The sequence below is a fragment of the Acanthaster planci genome, linkage group LG01, assembly GCF_054643075.1.
Source record: "Acanthaster planci isolate LZ-2023a linkage group LG01, COTS_SCS, whole genome shotgun sequence".
Lineage (NCBI taxonomy): Eukaryota > Metazoa > Echinodermata > Asteroidea > Valvatida > Acanthasteridae > Acanthaster > Acanthaster planci.
Genome location: NC_141777.1, coordinates 30332984 through 30354729, shown reverse-complemented (window position 1 = coordinate 30354729; position 21746 = coordinate 30332984). Strand labels below are relative to the sequence as shown.

At 40.4% G+C, this 21746-nt stretch overlaps 1 protein-coding gene across 2 annotated transcripts in view; it reads left to right on the top strand.

The window, feature by feature from the left end:
- Positions 1–21539, top strand: part of LOC147800658 (BTB/POZ domain-containing protein 7-like) — a 51682-nt gene extending 30143 nt beyond the window's left edge. For both annotated transcript variants that reach the window (XM_087140243.1, XM_087140206.1), the window contains exons 7-8: positions 1938–2239; positions 16232–21539. In XM_087140243.1, the coding sequence (XP_086996369.1) occupies positions 1938–2239; positions 16232–16465 (536 nt within the window). In that variant the 3' untranslated portion in view covers positions 16466–21539. The remainder of the gene's footprint in view (positions 1–1937; positions 2240–16231) is intronic.
- Positions 21540–21746: the final 207 nt, after the last annotated feature.

The window sequence follows — 21746 nt, the reverse complement described above, 5'->3', positions numbered from 1 at the left end:
TGTTTGTCAAAATAACTTGTAATGTAGATTGAGATCCTGTAGTATCAGGATTTCAAATGCAGTGTGCTTGTGTTTGCATACCACCAACTTTCCTACTGTCGCTTGGCCGTTTCTCTTCAAACGGCAGAACATACCATAGAAGTGCTCATTCTTACGTCCCTGGCACCGATCCATACTGCCTACATGCACTTAACCCGTGTGGTGGTCTCCCCAGTTTCCTCTTAAATTCATGAGAAAATCACATAGCAATATCACTGGTAGCCGGGTGATTTGTTATTAATCTGCATGGGTATCACAGTTAACTACTGTTGCACATAGCTTTGTCATCTGCATAAAAGAAGTCCATCAATTTTCATCATTTTTGGAAAACGGCAGACAGTTGAGAAAACAAAGTGATGTGTTACTTGCACATTTGGTAGAGATTTTGTTTTCCATTTCTTGGAACTTCTTCTTGAGTTGCCGAGTGGTTATTGCTGTCCTCAATCTCCACTGAAACATGAGTCCATCAAGGGCAATTATGTTTGATCAACATGTAAAGTTTGATTGGGTGAATCAACAGAGTGAATTTACTGTTGGGAGTTTTCTACATCCCACAAGAAATGAGACCGGGGTACCCCCAACATGTCCAATCACTATACACACATCCCCCCTAGATGTCTAAAAAGAATTCCTCAGATTCCAGTGACACAATGACCAACACCAAGCAGGGGGGGGGAGGTTTCTCTCTGTCTTGAATCTGACTTCGTCTGAAGTAAAATCGTTCCGGCCTGATGTATTGCATGCACTGGGCTGGTGCACCTGTTTGTCTCAGCCTTCTAGGCATCATTGTCATGGAATGCAAATTACATCACATGTTACTCCTTAACTTAATTGGTGCCTGTTGATAACCCTGTACTGCATGGGGGGCGGGAGTTGCCGAGTGACTTACCAAGAATGCTGTAGTGGCTTAATTCAATCCCCTTTCCATTTCATCACAAGTCATGACCCTTCCCTGCGTTCCCCCACAGACTTCTGAACTCTGAAGAGGCATACTTTCTCCGTTGACAGATTGCATCTGTGTACATGTTTGGACATGTACAGTGGATTTCATAATGTGGAACTTGCGAGAAAATTTGAAAACACAAGGAAGCCAAGATTTACATGTGACCAATGGCCAAGATGTCCACCATGCCAAAGGGGGTTCAAATTGTTCATTTATAGTGCTGTTGTATGCCCTGAGTAAGTGGAATACTAGACATCCAGTAGAAACCTGGATCCTGCCGCTCTGGCTTTTTATTTGAGCGCCAAAGTTGAGTTCTAAATCAATAGATTTCAAAAGGATATATTTTGCCTGCACTCCGCGGATGTGGTTTTTTTTGGGGGGGGGGTTTGTTTCGTTTGTTTTGTTTCGCAGGTAGTTCCAGTGGTAACTTTCAAGCACTGGTTTTTCAAGTATCAGGTTGTTAATCTTATTCTTCAAAATACATGTAGACAGATTTGTCATTCAAAGGACTTTTATCAGGACCAGATGGCTGATGTACCAGCACATTTGCTGTTACATAAATGCTATCTGGCCATGCTGTACTTGAATAATGCTTCTTGCTCACCTCTGAAGTGGACGTAGATAGCAGCCTAGTGTTTGACATACGAGCAGCATTAGTCAAAATTATATTTGTTGTTTTCTCTTAATTACACCAGATCATAATTATGCTTTTAAAGCTTGTTAGAAATTATAGGATTGGGCTTGGGATTAAATGTCAGCATTTGGAATAGCCTTGACACTGATGTTTCAGAAAGCATCTTCATATCCAGATTGGCAATTTTCACATGTGGTATATTGTAAACGTGGTTATTTGGCTTACCTTTTTTTCTGCTAAAGACTGTATGATACTGGTATGATTTCCCACCAATTTCATTGGTTCTCATTTTCAGCTAAATCTCCTCTTTCTCTTGCCCAGCACTGGATGATGCCACAGTGAAAGCCATGCTAGCCCGTGAGAAAGACCTCCACCGCTGCAGCGCCACACAGCGGGCTTACAGCCTGCGCTGCACAGACCGAGCAGCCGTGGCCCGGCAGATCCGGACTCGCGTGGTACGGGAGTATGGCCTGCCGGACGAGGCCACCGACATCTTTGCCAGCTTGCCACGGGAGTATGTCGGCGAGCAGCCTGAGGCTGAGACAGACACTGAGGTCTTTGGCAGGAAGTGGAATGAGCCACCAGATCTCCAACTCCAGAATGAGCCATCCGAGGCACCACAGGTGGGTCTACAAACTGCTTGCCACTTTGCCTTGCTCCCTGACCCCATCCTATAAAGTCCACTGCTCGTCCCTCTCACTTACCCACCTCTTTTAGGATTCTGTATCCAAGTTTATAAGCACACATCACAAACCCCAAAAGATTCTGGAATCTTAAGCAGCTGTGACATCAAATACATGTAATATCTGCAGGCTTTTCATGTCTTTGCCTTTCCAAGCCCCAACCAGGTAGTCTCTCAAGAAATGTAAATGTTTCGCGGGAGGGGTTGGATTGTCTGGGTTTTTTGGAAAGGGGTTGGTTTGATTTTTTTTCCTTTGTTTTGTATTTTTTTGCTTAGGTTTTGTAACTGCAGTTTTTGTTTTACTCATATTTAAATGTGAATTGAAGAAAAATTAATAGAAAGTAAGTCTTGCATATTGCAAATGTTTTACCATGGCAACCAAAAAGTGATGGGATGTAGATATTGAATGAGTAAAGAACAAGCACCACTGAACTTTCTGATGAAAATCACATGAATCATAGAGATTTTCCAGACCAACATACAGGGAAATAAAAAACATGACAGAAGATACACACAGCCTAATAGTCACAGGTCGGCCAGTCTGTCAGTTCACTAAACAGATATTCAGAACAAAATGAAATAACTCCTTGCAGTCAGTGTTTTTTGGGGGGAGGTCAAGAAAGTGATGGAAAGCATAGGGCACTTGAAATTAACAAACGAAATATCTGCTTAGTAAAATCAGGTCACCAACAAAATGTATTTACATTTAGTGTTTCTTTTGGCTACTTCGCAGTCGATTTTGGCTCCCCAGATAAATTTGCTACCAGTAAGCTGTAAATTTTGCTTACTGGGGCCAAATTTCATGGTGCTGCTTACAAGCACAAAAGTTGTGCTCATATTCATGTAGCAGCAAGTTTTGCTAGCCTTGAGCACAACATCATGGCGTATTTGTACTAAAGATTTCATTGTTACATCACTAAGTTAAGTGAATTTTTACTCCAAGGTAAGCATGCCTGTTGCTGTGCTCACTGCCTATAGTCACCATGAAATATGCATAGCCTCTGTTAGCGTAAAAATCATGTGCTTAGCAGCACCATTAAATTGGTACGTGTACCATGCATGTATCTGTGCAATTGGGCACTGATCAGGGAGGTTAGAGCTCCTTTGTGTTATGCTAACAAGCACATTTATTGTTCTATAGTTTTGTCATAAAGACAAACAACTTGGCAACTCTTGGAATAGTAGGACCAAGGATAATTTAATGACATGCAGATTGTATTTCTGTTGCTAATTACTGAAAGTAACATGTCCTTTTACTCCCAGCTGTGATACATTCATATACTGTACAATTTTTACCTGTTAAATGTTTAGTATTACACCTTTGCTGTTTGTTCCAGTGTAATTTCTGCAGGCTAGGCCGTTACCCTTGACAACAGCGAAACCAAATATTACCCCCTACTGGCAAGCAGACTATTATGACCACATTAACAATACCTATGCTCCAGTCTCAAATGACCTGTCTTGGCTGTGAATGGGACCAGTCACCCACTGACTGCATTTTTTTTTTTTTTTACATTACATGTACTGTACCCGGGTTTTTTTGGTGACCAGGCTCGGCCCACATTACTGATTGGCTTTGTATGAGTCTTTGTTTTTATTGACAACAATTCTCTGCAACTTTGCTTCAAGGCAGTGCAACACAGGGGTGTGAGAATTCAGCTTTTTTTGTTTAGATGTTGACCCTGAATTTCAGCTTTTTTGTACTCATGGTATGTACAAAAGTATGGAAACTTTTTACGTTTCAGCTTTTGGCAAGCTGTTTTCAGCTTTAAGTTTAAGTGGCCATTCACACCTTAGACAACATGTTAACTTCACACTTTGCACAAATATCAACCCTGATCTCAGGGTGTACATGTACCTACATGTACGTACATCAAGATGATGTCATCACATGATAGTTACGGCTTTTATTTTTTTCAGTTTTCTTATAAGTTACCATTGTTTTCATTCTGTATCTCGAACAGAACAAGATACATTTCCAAATTTCATTTTACAACAAACACCTTTGATTCATCAAGTGGATGTGCATGAGGAATTCAGCAATGCCATGACGACGTCCGAAACAAGTTGATATTCTGATTCACATACGGGTAGCAGACAGCATTCGATCATCACCAAAATGGCTACCTGTAGGTTGATACTACAAGACCAGAAAATGCTAAAAATGAATGTCACAGTGGCATCGTCATGCAATTTATTATTAATTTCTAAATATTTATTATTTCCTACGTGGCCTGATATAGCTCCACTATTGCATGCCAAATGTTGGTCAGAGAGTGCATGCTTTCCGACAAGGATATTTATAGATGGCATTTAGGTTGCGTGACAATGACGTCATCGTTACATCAGTGATCATCACTGTTACATGACGCAAGCCTACAGGTGCAGTCTCCAAAGACTAAGAAAGTACACATCCGTTAAAATTGAAAACAAGTACAGTTGTGACCAGTTAAAGTACATACATGTACATGTAGGTAGAAAATTTAGAATAGGACTAATATTCATGTTGAGGCATTTGTAATCTTGTCTGTCACATAACTTGACCACAAAGGTGCACTCTGCAGAGGTCTTTATCTGCAGTACTACATACCTGATCAGATCGAAAAAAAATGTGTTTTCGTAAAGACACATTTAGATTCCTGCCCAGTCAGTCATCAGCTTATATTTGGCAGTTACTTGTACTTCACTCGTGAAAAATACAAAAACTACAACAAGGCTGTCTATGGCAGTCGGTTTTCATGACCACTCTTGCACTGTACCTGTACATGTAGGGTGACTTTCACTTTTGCGCTGTAAAGACAGGTTGACTTTCGTGGAGTGTTCAAAGATTGTATGTTACACATGCATGGCCGGTGAATGCAGACACTTAAAATCCCCTGCCTGCACCCACTTCCAGACATGAGCAGGTTGACCATTGTATAATTTAAGTGGAAGGAATTCTTGAACTAACTTCAGTACCACCCACTGCTGTGAATTACAGTACAACACCTGCCATCCTTCAGCCCTGTTCTTGTAGGCACTTGCTACTGGATCACAGTACGATACACAGCATACATGAATAGAAGAATACGTGTCTGCAGGGCATCGTACCAATACATACATTCTGTACATGCTTGTTCACCATGTGCATCACCTGTTCACAATACCATGTTGGCACCATCTATCCCTCAAATATTGTTCACACAGGTGTGCTTTATGAAGGATACGTGTTCAACATCAAATCAAAATTGTGCCTTTTTCCTTGTACTTGGTCACATTTGAATAAGCTTCAAAACAACTTCAGATCAGGAACTCCCTGAAAAATGCGTCACAAAAATATCTCAAAACTAGGAATGTCAGGAAGTGAACATTTATCTGGAATTCACAACAGATATCCCCAGGATTGTCCTTACTCATTTTTTATTCCCACCATCACAGAACAGTTTGTCCCACCAACATTTATCTGAAGAAGACTTGAGACATGTAAAGCAGAGAGCACCGATATAGGGACCAATATGAGGGAGGTTCCTGTCTTTCTCACATTGGTAGTATTTTTTTTTTTAAGTGGTCAGACTTATTTCCATTCACAGAGTTCTGATGCTGGTAGAAGGGTGTAACAATATTACTAATTAAGGTACATGTCTCGGTCATCATAATATAAGAATAGCCTTAATATTGTACAATGATTTGACAATCTTTTCCACAGAGCTTTGCTTTGGAGCATGTTTAGATATTATCAAAAGCCAGCTTTGAATAACAGCTATACAACATTGAGAACAAGGAAGCAGCTATGACAGTTTTGAGTGTTGTAAAGAGCTGTTGTGACCCTCCAAGTTCACAATAGATATAGAGACTGCAGCATGACAATTTGATACATTATACTGTGAAAAAGGGAATAGTTAAGCCTTATTATAATACAGAAAATAACAGGCCCATGTATGATATTGATGATGCCACACTTTGTTTACATGTTCACTTTAACATGGAGCCAGTGGTCTACAGAACACCATTAGGAAAGCATGTATGTATACATGTATGTATGTATGTATGTATGTACTGGTGTGTGGATCCCTCCCACAACTCCACATCAACTTAGCCACACCCCTATCCCAAAACTTTCCACTCCAGTGCATCCCCTTTTAGCTATCTGCACAAAGATAAGACGCAAGCCATTCACCACGCTCTGTCTGAAATCCTGTCTCCTGACTGAGATGTGCTAAATCCTTCTCCTGGCATCGTGACTGTAGCATCCTTTGAATGTGTTTTTCTCAGTTTAATATTATTTTTTTACTAAGTGTTGAGAGCCACAGCATTTGTTTGAGACATGCAAAGTCAAGCCTCAATACATAGAGACAGATTGTTGAGATCACAAAGGCAAATTGACTCTAATGCATGTAGAAAAACCTTGCATCTAGGGCAACTTCTGCTTGAAATAAAGGTTTGAAGAGACTAAAAATCCTCAGATTCAACGTTGAACTGAGTGATGAGCAACAGACCTCTTCAATGAGGGTACCATACACGTACATTTACTTAAAGCATTTTCAAAATGAGTGGATTTGGCTTAGACTTCAGTTTCACTGGTTCCAGTCAGAGCTTGAACATGTGGTTTTGAATGCTGCTTCAAAATGGCTGGAATGTAAGTTTGTGAGGGAGGGTCTTTGCTGATTAGTTATAGATGTAATACTACATGCACATACCATCATCAGTCACATTTGCAGGTCAGATTTCATGGCATACCCATCTTATTACGGTTGAATGATTGTTTTAGAACCACTTGAAAATGTACTTGTACTATACTGGCGGGGAGAGGAAATTGAAGGAACGTGATCAGTTGCTTTTAGGGGGAGGGGTTTGGAAGGATGTGCGTACGTGAGCTTCACCTAAAGTGTTGTCCTTGAATGAATGCGAGAGCAATAACTCTTCTGTCAATGAGAGTAGGGGCAGTGTACTAACATTGCACTTACATGTACATGTATGTAAGTCATGGCTATGCCCTACTGTGCCCTCCTGTCCTGTCTGTATGGTACATTTACATCTGTCTGGGGAGTTGAGATGCTGGTTTTTGAAGACCAGCTATCTTCATTCTGTGGACACCTAACCAGGCCTGCATTATGTATTTGCAGTTGTTCTTGGTGTATGGTGTGACGTATGCTACATGTAGTTCCCTTCCCTGTCTTAGAATAGACCAAGTGATGAAGTTTCCCTTCTTTAAAAACTGCTGACACCTCTTTTGGGTCAAGTTGAAAAGTGCAATTGTAAAAGCAATTAAAATTATCCATGCTTTTTTGGACAACGGAGGGCGTTGTCGCTATGATGTCAATCAGGGAAGACATTTTTCACTTTGTAGATTTTTCTATTAAAATTATGAACCTAAAATTTCGTCAATGAAAAATTTATGAGATAGGGTTACTCATTAGTTTATTGCCATGTACTCACACAAAAATGAATCACCAAAACTAGGACATTAGGCCAGGCTTTTTGGACCCAAATCAATGCAACGTTGAAGTTTTCTTGTTGTGATGACATCACAGTTTTGCTCATGAATATGGAAATATTGATTAGAGAGTTTGCTGAAATATGGGCCAATTTGTGATGCACTATCAGTTGGTGATACATTATTGGTCAAGTACATGTATGATCAGTTGGTGATGGATTGATCCATTGGCTACTACACTATCAGTTCTAACAGCAGAAAATATGAAAGGCACCAAATTCCCTTTAAAATAGCAAAACAAAATTTGAAACTCAAATTAAATGAGGCACAGGTGAATTTTCATGCATTCTGTCAAAAAAATGGCCTTGCACAGACCCTTTAATGCGTGCAGGTGTGCCCAAGGGTTGTACCCATGTTCTGCTGTAGTGTTCTGGGATCAGAGTTCTTGTCTCCCAAAGCAAAATACTTATGCTACTGGTACAGCTGCCTTCCATTGTTTTGTGCACAAGTTTTGCATTCTCGATGGCCCAGTGTGTTCACGTCCTGTCAGTAGCAACCAAGATCTCTGCTCTACCTCTTGTGCACCTGTGCCCTAAAACATGAAGGGCTGTCACTTTGCCAGAATGGAGCAGTACCTATGCATGTCATTTGAAAAGCTGTGTTGATTAGCAATGGTGTGCACATGACATCCGATGGCAGGATGATAATCTGAGGCCTACTGCGACCAGTCCCTGTGTATTTTATTGCAGGTGAAAGTGAAATCTCCCATGCCACATTCCTCTGTGTATGCACATGAATTTGAGACACAGTAAACAGGACAACCTAACCGCATACGGCGGAACTTGCCGTGAAAGTTGTCAGACCTCAGATGGTTGTTGACCCGCCAGTCAGTTATCATATGCTCGAAGTACAGGCATTTCATGTTTGCAGTGTTCAGAACATCCTTTATTTTAGTAATGCACATATACCCTGGTTTTATTACAAGGATGTCAGATTTCATTTCTGATATTCAGACACAGCAGGCAGTTTGTTTAATCACTCTCCAGTGGTTCAGTACTTGCATTGATGCATCCAAATGAAATCGAATTGCCGATCAGTTAATTTTGAGTGTAACATGTAGGTTCCTCGTACGATCTACTCCTTAAATTGAATCCTTGGATGTCAGAGAAAGGAGTGTTTGACAAGTGCTCACTCATCCTTGATTGCATACATGTCTGGTTTGCTGTTTCGTTAATTGGGATGTATACTTCGAGACAGCAGTTAGGCTCCAAATACGGGCAGAAATGACATTTTTATTTTTTGGTTATATAAGTTCTTCTTACCTACCCCTATTTTGGTTTTGAATATAAACGAAGGTCCTGATCATGACAGTGGAAACGGGCAGTTACAGAGGAATGATCAAGCCTTTCTCAAATTTTAATCTTACTTGGTAATGTGCAGGGCTCAACTATCTGTCCCATTTGTTTGCTGGCGGAGAGGCTGTCATATGTGACTTCATCGTTTTTAGGCATGTGTACTGTTCTACGTGTGCCATCCACTCAAGACTACATGTGTGCCTCAACTTCAAAATACATACATGTACATGTACTACTCCCGTAGTAGTTGAAGGCTATACCTACATGTACATGTTTCTTTAACACTGCATGTTACTGCTGAGTAACATTGCATGTTTTTACATTGTACATTTCATTGCACTGTATAGATGGCAAGTTGGAATAGGGCGGGAGGATTTTTTTAATAAATTTAATCCAAATGACCAATGACCACTATGGCAAATGGGTCTTGGAGGCTAGTGGCAATCAGTTGACATCCACAAACAAGTGGCCTAGATGGGGCCCTCTGGTTTTTATCTGAACTGCAGGCTGCAGATAGGTGGACAGCCACAAACCTAACAAGAAGCTAGGGGCTTGGGATGGCTGAGTTGCCACAGTGGACAGGTGTACATGATGAGTAGATGGGAGGGTGGAGATTTACTGCCGAGATTTAACCTGCCAAAGTGTGACATGACCTTCCTAAGTCAGGCACATGTCCTGGACAAAGAATCATGCTTAGAAGCTTCCCTAAAAGGCAGAAATGGTCCCCCTACAAAAGTCAACCGTACTCACCGAGAGCATTGTGACATCCTAAATTTTCACAAACAATCGAAAACAGTTGAAAGAACAGTTAAACGGTGTGTGCACACTGATGGTAGTACACTTCACACAGCATGAAGTGGTAACCGTGGGAGCATCTGGTTGACTGCAGAGTGACATCATAAATTCTGCGGGAATACATGAAAAGGACCTGCATGATCAGCTGGCCCCAGCATTCAAAAGGCAGGTACCGACATCTCATCCCATCAGGCAGAAAGCCACATTGGTCACTGCCAGTGTTTAGCTGACAGTATGTTTGTTACACATTTTGTTAAATGTTTGGGGTTGGCCAAGATTACATTAATTGGGTTAATGTTGGCAACTAGTAATGGTACAACAGAAATGTCTCGGACTAGATTTTAACATTCATGTCTGACAGCAGCAAACAGAAACAAAGAGGAAGGGCGTTCAGTGGACAAAGTCATTAGGTGCTGGCCATCTATCTTCATCACCATACTTTAAGTCCAGACTCTCAGTCTGCAAGGTTGCAAAATGTCAGTGACGAGAAAGACACACTGGGACCAGGGCTTTTTCTTCACTGTGATAACGGGAGTTTGCAATCGCACACCGTTTTGGCAGCATTAAATATCAATTCATTACAGTTCCATCTTCTCCCGGCAGATTGTTTTGAAATGGTTGCAACAATACGAGGGCTGGTGTTGAAATAAATACACAGTCAGCTAGGGGAAGAGTTATTTGGGCAGCGAGTCCGGGCTGCCGGGAGAGGCAGGCGCTACATTCATCAAGGAATGGCTCCCTCTCAGCACCTTGTCTCTGCCGAAAGGTCTCGCTGTAAATAACGCCGGCTTCAAAGGAAATGAAAGTGGCTGGGATTAAAGCCGGCAGTGGAAACCCGGTGAGCCTCCCAGCTGACAAACCGAGTCTGAGTTTGACTCTGATTGAAATAGCTGTATTGATTTCGTTTGGAAGGATTTCCATTTTCTCCCTCTGGACTTGGTGTTTGTGGTAGTTAAAAACTCCAGTAATTCATAGGGGATCCTGATGTGCAAAGTCACAATTTATGAAATCCCAGACCCAAGTAAATGCATTTTTATAAGTTCCTCAATATTCCTCCAGCAGTAGATGAAAAAAACTTTTCCTCTTTCCTAATTCAATTCCGTCCATCGTCCCAAGTTTTTTCACTCACAGCCCATTTTCCACTCCGGCCTTTGTGGTTACCGCCACCACTATCTCCTCAAAATTGCTTTCACAGTTTTGTAGCAATTTTCTCTTTTCTCCTCATGTTTTTTTGGGGGGAAACTTGTTTCAGTGTTTACGTTTATGATAAACAAGCCCGGCATCATCACTGTTGACAGCCTAATGGATATTGAAGATTATGTGGGAATAAGCATGCTTATGAACATTTGTGTATAAATGAGGAGACGGGAGACACCAAAAACCAGATGCAAGCAGTGTTTTTTTGTCAATGTGTCAGTCTGCTATGGTACCACACTAGCCCAGGGCAGGTGTTGCTGTCGTCCATTGCAGTCACCAATGAAGGAAAGGACTTATGGGGTTGGCGAAAGGTTAGATCAGGGGCCAAATGCTAAATGCAGGAAAATTTGGTTGACCAAAATGAGTCTCTGATCTAAGTGCCATGCAGAACATATGGCTTGAGACTGGTTTTCAACTCATGTTTGAGCAAGTACAAAAAGTTGCTTGGCCTTGTTTAACACTGTGCAGCCCCATGAAAGGAAGCCCAGATGTGAAAGTTTCTACCGTAGCACAGCCTAACTTTCAAAACAGTGACCCGTGCACATATCAACAGCTGTGGTTCTACAGCCTAAAGGAAACTTTATACTGGTGAAATGTATGTAATCGTGGAATATTTCCTGTGGCTGACAGTGTTTACTCACAGATAGTCTTGTTCTTTGAAAACCTTGCTGAATGATCGGTTCCCAAGGTGGGGCCCAGACTGAGCTCTTCTGATCACCTAATCACTAGATCAGAACAATGGAATAACCAGCAACTCTTGTGTTAGGAGTAAACAAGCTTCCCTGAGCTCAGTGCTGGTAGTGGAGCTCACTCTGGGACATTTATGTTTCACCCCCATTCAACGTGTGGAAATTAACGACTTCGACCATGCGCGGCGGTTACTTGACCGGACCCTCGTGAACCATAGGGAAATGTCCTTAGCAACTTGCCAATCCTCTATTGAGCCTTCTCGATGTGAAGACTTCGTTTGCACAAAGTTAGCAAATCATCGCATTGAAACTCTTTGTATGTGCTCTAGAAGGCTTGAACCGAATAAAACACTACAGAATCATGAAAAGAAATGCTACATAAATATGAAATTTAGCCTCAAAGTGGTTGCTAAGATGATAAATTAACTGTAACGTAAACAAACTACCGCTTACGAAGAGAATTTTTCACAAAATTCACGAGTTTTGACCAGCCTGGTACTATTTCTCAATTTTATTTCCCAAAACACCATGAAAATATTTTGGACAGGAATTTTTATTTCCAAAAAGTGAAAATAAGTGAAATGAAGCAGCTGTTTGCCAGGCAAGAATTCCCATGGCCCTCATTATGCATGCAAATGACCCTAAAAAGGGGACATGCGCAGTTAATAATTTCTTTCTGAAACATACGTGGGGGGCTATATTGATGGCCTGGTAGGGGAGCATTGCATGTGCGCACAGATGTCAACAACAATAGTGGTGGGAGGACCTTGAGGAAAGGGGGTGGAGGGTCCCCCTTCCCGTTTTTTTTTTGGGGGGGGGATCTGAGACTCCAAGATGCAATATACACATGTAGGTTTAGCATCATGAGCTATTTTGGGGGTGGGGCATTAAATTCTGGTGAAAGACCTCCCACTACATCCTGGGTGCACCACTGAACAGCAAATTGCCATGCAAGGTCACTGAACCCAAAAGACACCTTCACCCCCCTCCCCCCAAAAAGGATGCTGAAACGTCCTCAGTTTTACAAATTTGAAAGCAGTGTCAGTGTGAGTCAGAGGCATAAGCTGAAGGTGGGTTAGTGGTCAGAGCAGTTATGTTTAGGGACCTCATTATTATCTGAAGGGGATTGGTCATAGTATATTGCATTACTAATCTCTCTTCTCCAAAGTCTGTGCAGAGGAGCTCAAGGCAGCACAGATCCCAAGTAAAGGAAGTAGTCCTCTGTGCAGTGTCCTCCCCCCGCTACACCATAGTAACAATTTTGTTTAAAGAAAGGTGCCACTGATAAATGTTAAGAATAACTGAGTTGTTTGATAACAGTTCAAAAACCCAATCAATTGGTCAAATCCAACTTACGCCAAGGATCCAATTTAAACCTGGTGTTTGATATGTGATGTCGCAAGCGTATTTAAAAGGCAGCTGGCATCAGCATTTGATTTCATTCCTGTCACAAAATGGGCATTCTCCAGGATTGTTACACAGGCTGTGGTATACCAAACCTGATTCTGAATGAATTCATAATTCTCAATTGTGAATCGCTTAATTCCCTCCTAATGAAAAGCGTCACTTCAACTCTCTTATGCCCAGAAGCAATTTTCGCTCTATATCATTTTTTAGGAATCTTTGGGAGTAATGTCACTGCCTGTAATGTATTTCATGTTGTAACGCCCCACCCGATGCATTTTTCAAGAAAGAGTTGTTGATCTGTATAACAGGATCCATACATGTATATGTGAATTCAGTTATCATTTGTAATGAGCATTTTGATTTGATATGAGTCCACAGTCAGATTTTCTCACATACAGACTTAGATTTTACTTTTTACCATGATTCCTCAACATCTTCACGGGGGGGGACGAAAATTTGCTCAAGTTTCTGACTTGTGTGTTTTTTTAAAACTATTTTGGTATTTTTTCCTTTTGTTTCATTTTCGTTTTAAGGCTTCATACGCAAATGTTATCACTAACCCTGAATCGTCAACAGGTTGCCAGCACCAATTGTCCAATAATGTTTCTGTTCCTACTCCTTTACTCTGAGGGCTCTCCCTTACTGCTTTCTTCTCCTAGCCTCAGCTGCATTCCACGTACCAGTACTTTACTTTTGCAAGAAGAGGTCATTCCTCTCTGTGCTACATAGGTACATGTATCTGCCATTAGCCAGCCAAGAGAGGAGAGAAAAGAAAAAAAAACACTTCATCTATCATTGGAAATCACAAATGGAGTCTGATGAATGGTGTTGATCCTCCAGCAAGGGGATGTTTGTTTCCTTGTTCTAATTTTCTCTTCTGAAAGTAAACCATCTCTGTAAGCCAGCACTTTATAATTCAATGCACCTGTATTTTTCGTACACACAAACATATTTATCAAATGTTATTGATAGTTGAAACCAACTGAGTCAGTGCATGGTTTTAACCCTAACAGTCCTCAATCCTTCACCTGTTGGAGGACCGAGGACTGTTCGGGTTATAGCTCCATGGTCGACGATAGGATTCACCTTTTTCCATACACAGGAATGCTCTGCCAGTCTGCTACATCTTTCATAGTGAGGGGAGTCATTTGAATACTTTTGCACAGTCATGTATGAATAATGACGACAGTGTGATTGAATCCAACATTAATGCTGATGTACATGTACTTCTGTCATACAAAGTGCCAATTAACAGATTTCCTTTCTCAAGTAGATTTTGCCTTTTTATAACCACCTTGTTAATGTATATATATAAAGTTGTTCGGAAGTAAAAGTGTGTTGTTGTTGTTGTTGTTTTAACTCTGTTGCAAAAAATTTGAAAGCAAAACAAACAAGAAATAGAAAAATATGTGGGCCTCAGACACCTTTAATGCTGGTTCATACTTTGCGCAAAAGCAAACACGAATACGAATTTGTAATGTTAGACCAAATAATCACATTTGCGAATTTGCAAAAGTTGAACACATTCTCAGCTCAAGCAAAATTTTGCTGCAAATTGTTCATTACGTCAAATTTTCTTTGCTTTTGCATTCACCTCCAGTGTGAACCTGCCTTTATTCACATTCATGGAAAAAAATGAGGCTAAAGGGCAATTCACAGGTATTACAAACAAGGAAATCACATTCAGGAAGGCAACAGAAAAAAAGCATGGAGGAAACACCTGATGTGGATTGGGTTTGCATACTGATTTAGGACTCCATTTCTCAAGGGCAGTTTTTTTTGGGGGGGTGAATGATATTAGTTACTGGTATAAAATGTGAGAACATAGAGATGTCTTCCCTAAAGTCTTTGTCATTCACAAATTTTACACATCACCAGACAAATTATAGCACCACAAAGCCACAGACTGAGTTAGCAGCCAGGCTAGCTAGCCTATACAGTCTGGCTGGTTATGACTGGTTTTGTGGCTCAAGTGCATGTTTGTCAGCAGGGAGTTGTTGGTTTAGATTTCCTATAATAATCCTTCTAACCTTATTTATCAAAGTCTCTCCAAGCGTGATTTCATTGTTTTTTAAGAGATATTTTAGTCATACCTACATTGTATACAATAGACCGATTGTGCCCACTAAGTCACATGACCTGTAGTGGGTATAAAACATCAAACATGGCATCCCCCATGGCACAGTGTGTCAAAAGTGTGATTTACCCAAAATGAAGCTGATGGTGGGTTCAGTACTCAGGCAACAGATGTGCTCAGTACTATACCAAAAACAGACTTTATTTTTTGGTAAACAACACTTAAAATTCACTTTGCTATGACAGGATGTCATGTTTGTTGATGTTTGATACCCACTCTAGGTCACGTGACCTAGTGGGTGCAATTGGTCTATTTAAGTGTTTTCAGGTGCGCAAGGGAGGCCATGCTCCTGCCTCGGGAAATAGTTTGAATAATACAAAAGGAAAAAAAGAAAGTCAAATAGATAAGATGAATGACTTCTATTTTTCTGGAAAATGCTTCAGAATTGACCCCATCACTGTTGATGGTTTGTTGATATGCACCTGTTGAATGCTTTGTATCCGCCCTCCAAGCTTTTCCCCCTCCTCCCTGGGAAAAAATCTGTCACCTGTGCCCACATGTTATGCTGTCCTTGTAATCCATTGTACAGTTATCATTTTGGAACATGATATAATTTTGTGTACTACAGAGTACACCTGTCACCAAACACTTGGAGAGGTACCAATGGTATTTTAAGAAGGTACATAAAGGGAAAAGGTGTCTGTTTGACTGGTCAGTGTGCTCATATAACGTTCAGGGAAACTTAATTTCAGAACTGAAAGTTCAAACATTTACCATGCCTGCCTCTTATTTAAACCGCATTGCTCACTAAAATAGTGTTACATGTACATATTTAAGAGATAAACTAATGTAGTGGTATATCTACCAATTATTTTCCAGTTGTCTACACTTGTTTTCAATTCGCCATGTTACATAATTCATTGGGCAACAGTAATATATGATTTGTCAGCAAATCCTAATAACTTGCTGTTTGTCCTTATTTTTTTTTTGCTTTTTCCAGGTGGCAGCCACTGCCCAGGTGGTTCCTATGCTCAGCGAGATCATGCCAGACATTGCTATCCCATCAGGCCCTGACCTCACCATAGCAACGGCCCCGCCCATCAACCAGATGCTGCTGCGGGAACCGGAGCTAGGGGACAGCCACAGTCGATCCAAAGGGGGTAGTGGGAGCAACAAGAGCGGGAAACCAGTCAAGGGGAACAAACACGGTCCTGATCAGTGCACCGACGTATGACAACTAGAGCAAACGCATCGGATTTTGAATGTACCTTAGACTTACTTTTGTATTTAAAATACCGTGTGTTATAGTTGGCACTGCTGTATCTACCCTGAAATGAAATTAATCTTAAAGATGTAAACTTTTTTCCTGCCTGAGACAAGAAGACTTTGCTAAATGTACAGGAAATCTGTTTTGTGCTGTCTTTGTTGCCTGTACTTACTGGTTCATATTCAGAGAGGCTGATACCCAGTGATTTGGTAATGTAGGAGCCAGCATCCATTTACTAAATGGAAATTTGACTGAAAACCAGAACTGCCTTGGATTTGGAGATAGATTTGGCCTCCCAGCAAAGATTTTGGTCTTGGCTGTGTGTGAGACAATTCAAACTGGCAACTTTCACAAGTTAACTTTGATACACACGCCAAGTGCATATATGTAAATGTTAAAATTCCTTGAAATCATGAAGACCAAGAGGTGCACCAGCCCTTCTCTCAACTCCAGTCCAGAAAAACAATGTAAAGATCTTGTTCACTTGGAATGGGCCCCTCCAGGATGAAATTGGACATAGCAAGTGCCCAAATATACATGTAATCTGCTCTTACTCTTTTGCCGTATATTGTGGTCACACAAGCTGCCCTGTTCGGAGTTTTAATTTCGTCTGAACGGGCATGCACTGTTGTTATTTATGTGACTGTTTGGTAATTTTACTCTGTTTCTCAGCAGGATTCTTGATTTGACATCTACTTGTTCTAATTTGAACATGTCAGTGTTGATCCAACAATAAGCAAAATGGTCTAAATGTGTAAATTTCACACTTGGATTCGTTGGCATTTTGGGGGAGGGGGTTGTTCTGTTTCACTTTGTTTGGTACATGTACATTCATATACAGAGTCCCTGGCTAACTTTACCAGCTGCTACAGTTCCAACAGCTGTGGAGGCAGTGTAGAAGTCAAGGTGAATGATTGGGACTGACACCACTATGAAGCTGAGAATAGGGGGAACCCAGATACCTTTAGCTACAGTAGAATACTTGCTGTGTGGGCTCTGTGCCAGAACTGTTGATGGTTTACAAGAGCCAGGAGAAGGCTTACTCATGTACATAATGTTTGCTGCAAGTCAAGTCCTGTGTTCAAATGACTATTTGATAGCTTTTCAAGCTGTCTGAACTCAAGATTTCAGGCTTCGTGCTCATTTTTGGCAGAAATGTTTCAACAGACCAGTCTTCATTCTGGCGAATACAGTCCTACAAACACCTTGCTGTATATTCAGTTGAATTATTGAGAATTGGCCTAATTATGCTTGACCTATCAGTGGTTCAAAATATTTTCTTTCTTTCCTTTTTTTTTTAGGTTTTTAACAGAAGGGGAAACAGAAAGTCTTCATCACTGACTTTGACATGCATATGTGATTGCTCAAATGGCACTTTTTTTTCAATATGGAAACGCTGTGTATGGGAGTACTTCCTGTCTGCACAGTCCTTTGGTGGATCTCTTAGTGATTTGCCGTTTCACAGAGAGAATTGTATCCTCAAGGTGCTCGTATATCAAGTGAAAAAGCTTGGTGCTTATTTTTCCCCTTTTTATGTTTTTACTGCTTGTGTTCTAGATGAATTGACATCAAACCGGAAAGACCTGTCACATCCCTGCTAGGCATTAAGTAGAAAACTGTTCCACCGAAAATAAGTAAGGGGGTTTTTGCCTGCTAAGTGCACATGGATCAGAAGAAACACTTGAGGTGAAGTCACTTAGGAAGTGAAACAGTCGCTTCCTCGCTCATCCATTAGTGATACATTAACCTATTACAGTCATAGGAATGAGATGCTTTGTGTAGTAACGTTCTTTAAAGGTGATTACTCATTTGTGGGTCAGTTTCTTTTTGTTATCCTTAAATACTAGATTTGACAGGGATTTTGTTAAGATCAGAAATTTCCAGAGGGGAGGGTGGAGGGGAAAGGATTTGAGCCAATCAACTTTGCATCACAATTTCAGGAATCTCTTGTGGAATAATCTTTAAGTAAAGGACACTGGCTGACCACTTCTCATGAAAAAAGCCAATTTTGGCATCACCGATTCAGGTTTGCTCAATCAGTTATGCAGGACCTAAAGTCCTGGTGCTGGTATCAAAATTCAGCTACTCACCTCAAAATCCTGGTTTCAAAGGACAACTTGAAGTGTTTTGCAGATTTTGAAATCACTCACTGCTATTCTACATTTGAAGTCCTGTTTTCTGATTTAGAATGACTGTAAAATTGTGATTTTAATGCAAATAATTGTTTGTACATTTGTCTTATTCCAGAAATTCTAGAACTGTAATGAGTTTGAATTACTACAAACAATTGCTGACAGTTAGTACTAGTTATTTGCATGAAAAGTTCCACTGCACAAAAAATATGAGAAGGTGCTTTGTACCCGGTATGTAACATTTAAGCCCATTATGTAATTAGCAGTATGTAATATCTGTAACAAGCAGCTGTTTATAAAGGTATTTTCATCCAAATAAAGAGTCATAGTGTGCTTTGTGAAAGGTAAATGTAAGGTTTATTCAAAATCTGTGGAGTCAGGTTGGCGTCGTGGTTCTCTCCTCGCCTTCCACCTCTGCAATCTGGGACTGGGTTCGATTCCCGGCTCACTTGTGGATTGGGTTTTCAGTCCCAACCTGACTCTGTGGGTTTTTACCCAGAATATTCCTCTGGGGTTTTCTTCTCACCTCTAAAACTGTATAGTAAGTACTTCTCATCGTCTCCTCTCTACAAGTTTCTTCAGGCTTGCGAGCTGCAGTGCCTAGGGTGCTTTTGAGGAGTCTTTGGTGTCATCATCAGAAATAATCAGAATAATCTGGACGTAAAAAACAAGAACGAAATATCACTTTCGGTTTTTCACTTGTGTGTATGTAGTATGCTGGAGAAATCCGCTCGTTAGAAATTCACAAAGGCATCTAACTTTGTGACTGCAAAAGCCCATGTGACACCTGATCTTTTTAAATCTTTACCAGGCACTGCTGCTTTAACAGGGCCCAATTTCACAGAGCTGCTTTAATTTTGCCGACCATTAACAATGTTTAACCCTAACATTCCTGAATCCTCCAATGTTAATATGATTTTGCACACACCCTAGGGAGTTAGGGTTAATGGAGTTGCTTGGCATGGGTTTGCTTATACGCATGCACACGTTTATAAAGATGCCCATTGTTACATTGTTAAGTGAAGTAGATTTGACCTCCAAGGTAAGCATGCCGTCTGCTGTGCTTACTGCTTAAGGTCTCCATGAAATACGTAGAGCTTCTGTTAGCATACAGTCATGTGCTTAGCAGCTCCGTGAAATTGGGCCTGGGTCATAACAACTAGTGGTTTCAGTGCTGCTTGTCTGCACAGGCCAGGGGACCTGGTTTCCAGAGTTGTTTGTTGTTGTTTTTTGAGCTTTATTATTATTTTTTTTCTCTCTTTCTTTCTTCAGTTGGTTTCTTTTCTTTGCTTTTGTTTTTCGTTCTTGCTTTTTTATTTGGTTTTGTCTTTTGGTCCGTTGTGGATTGATATGGTTAGGAAAGCAGGTGGTGCCCCCAGTTTGGGGGAGTTTTCAGTGTTGAGGTAAAAGAAGCTTACTTGTGTAAATATTTGAGCAACACTGTAACACACCTTAGCATTGCATTACATATCGAATGATAAGTCTCGGCATCAGTGCAAAAGTAATGGCAGACACAAGCATTGCAGCTGGCATTACACAATCGTAGCAATCGCAGCATTGTGTCCCCCCCCCCGAAAAATTGACCAAAATCACTTCTCCAAGTGTTATCAACTGTGTGTATATATTGTACAGTTATGTAAATATGATTGTGAAGATTCCTGCAGAGGACTCATTCAGATGAATATTTGTGAAGATATTTAATGTTTGAAAGCAAATCTCTCTGGGTTGAATTTGACTCTGCCTTTAATTTTTTGCATTGCAATGGACATTGTTGTAATTGTACTCTGGTTGGATTTGTGAATTTGTGGCAGGAATAATTTTCAAAATAAATAATGCTCATTTATTACATATAATTGAAAAATTATTCAGGTTTCAGGACTTGAATTGTTCTGAAATCAGTCTCATTAAATTCAAGGTATTTGTATGTTTTGGCATGAGACTTCTTCAATTTAGTCACCGACCTACACAGTGTTTAAAGTCATTCTTGTATTTATATACTTCAAGGTTTTTGCAAGATAAAACAAATGAATATTATATGTAGCATAATATGTATGTTGTGGCAATGTCTTGTTCTTGCTTATATGTACTTACTATTTGAATTTCAATATTGGTGCAGCTCTTTTATCATGATGATTTTAAATTTGTAATATTAATTGAAGTAGATCCACCTGAATCATGCTTATTTATCGGCTAGGAGATTTGAGCTATTACATCTTCTGCTTAGACCGGGTGACAATTAGGGGTAGTGGCACGTACCCCATTCTGTCCATCCCCCCTTCATTTCAAGTCTTGAAATGAACACAAGCCATGGACAACCTGCTGTCCATTTGCTTTTGGTGCCACTTAGAAAAGTTTGTGCATCCTTGGGTGCCCCTCCCCCAAAATGTAACCCTACTAATTCCACTGCCAGACAGATGTAAACTGTGGAATGCACACAACCTCTGCATTTTCCTATTAAGGGCACTAGACAGGTCTAGAAAGAAGTACAACCTGCGTTGGAGGTTTGGGGTCACATTTTAAACCTTTTTCGGGGTATTGTTCCAATTTTACCGTTTCTCCCGAGGCCCATTTGCAAAAGGGGAGGGACACTTTTTTTTTCCTGTGACCTTTCTATCAGAGCATAATACTTAAGTGAAACAATTATTTGTGTTTCTATGGCTGAAATGTATCTCCATTGTCCCCGACTTCCTCTTGTATGTGAGCTGTGAATTTGTAGCTCCCAGTACGGAAATTACTATGCACGATTCACCAGCTTGCTTTTGACAGTAGAGGAAAATCCTTGATATATTGCCTTTTTTTTTTCATTTTTTTTCAAATTCCATTGCCGTTTTGCTTCAGATCAGAGTATTGTATTGATGGCCTGTGGTCAGGCGTTGCCGCTGTAATAAAATATTAGTTAAAACAAAGAAGAGTTGCAGTTGAAATATGTTGAGAGGTTTGTTGTATTACTTTGTTGAATGACTGATGAGAGTGATTACTCTGATCGATTCATAAGGTGGATGACAGATTCTGGTAATTGGCAATTGATTAGATAAGAATCACTTTATCAAGTGGACAATTCAGTTATTTATTTATTTAAAACAAATAAGTATGCAAATTGATGTTGTTTTCCGTCA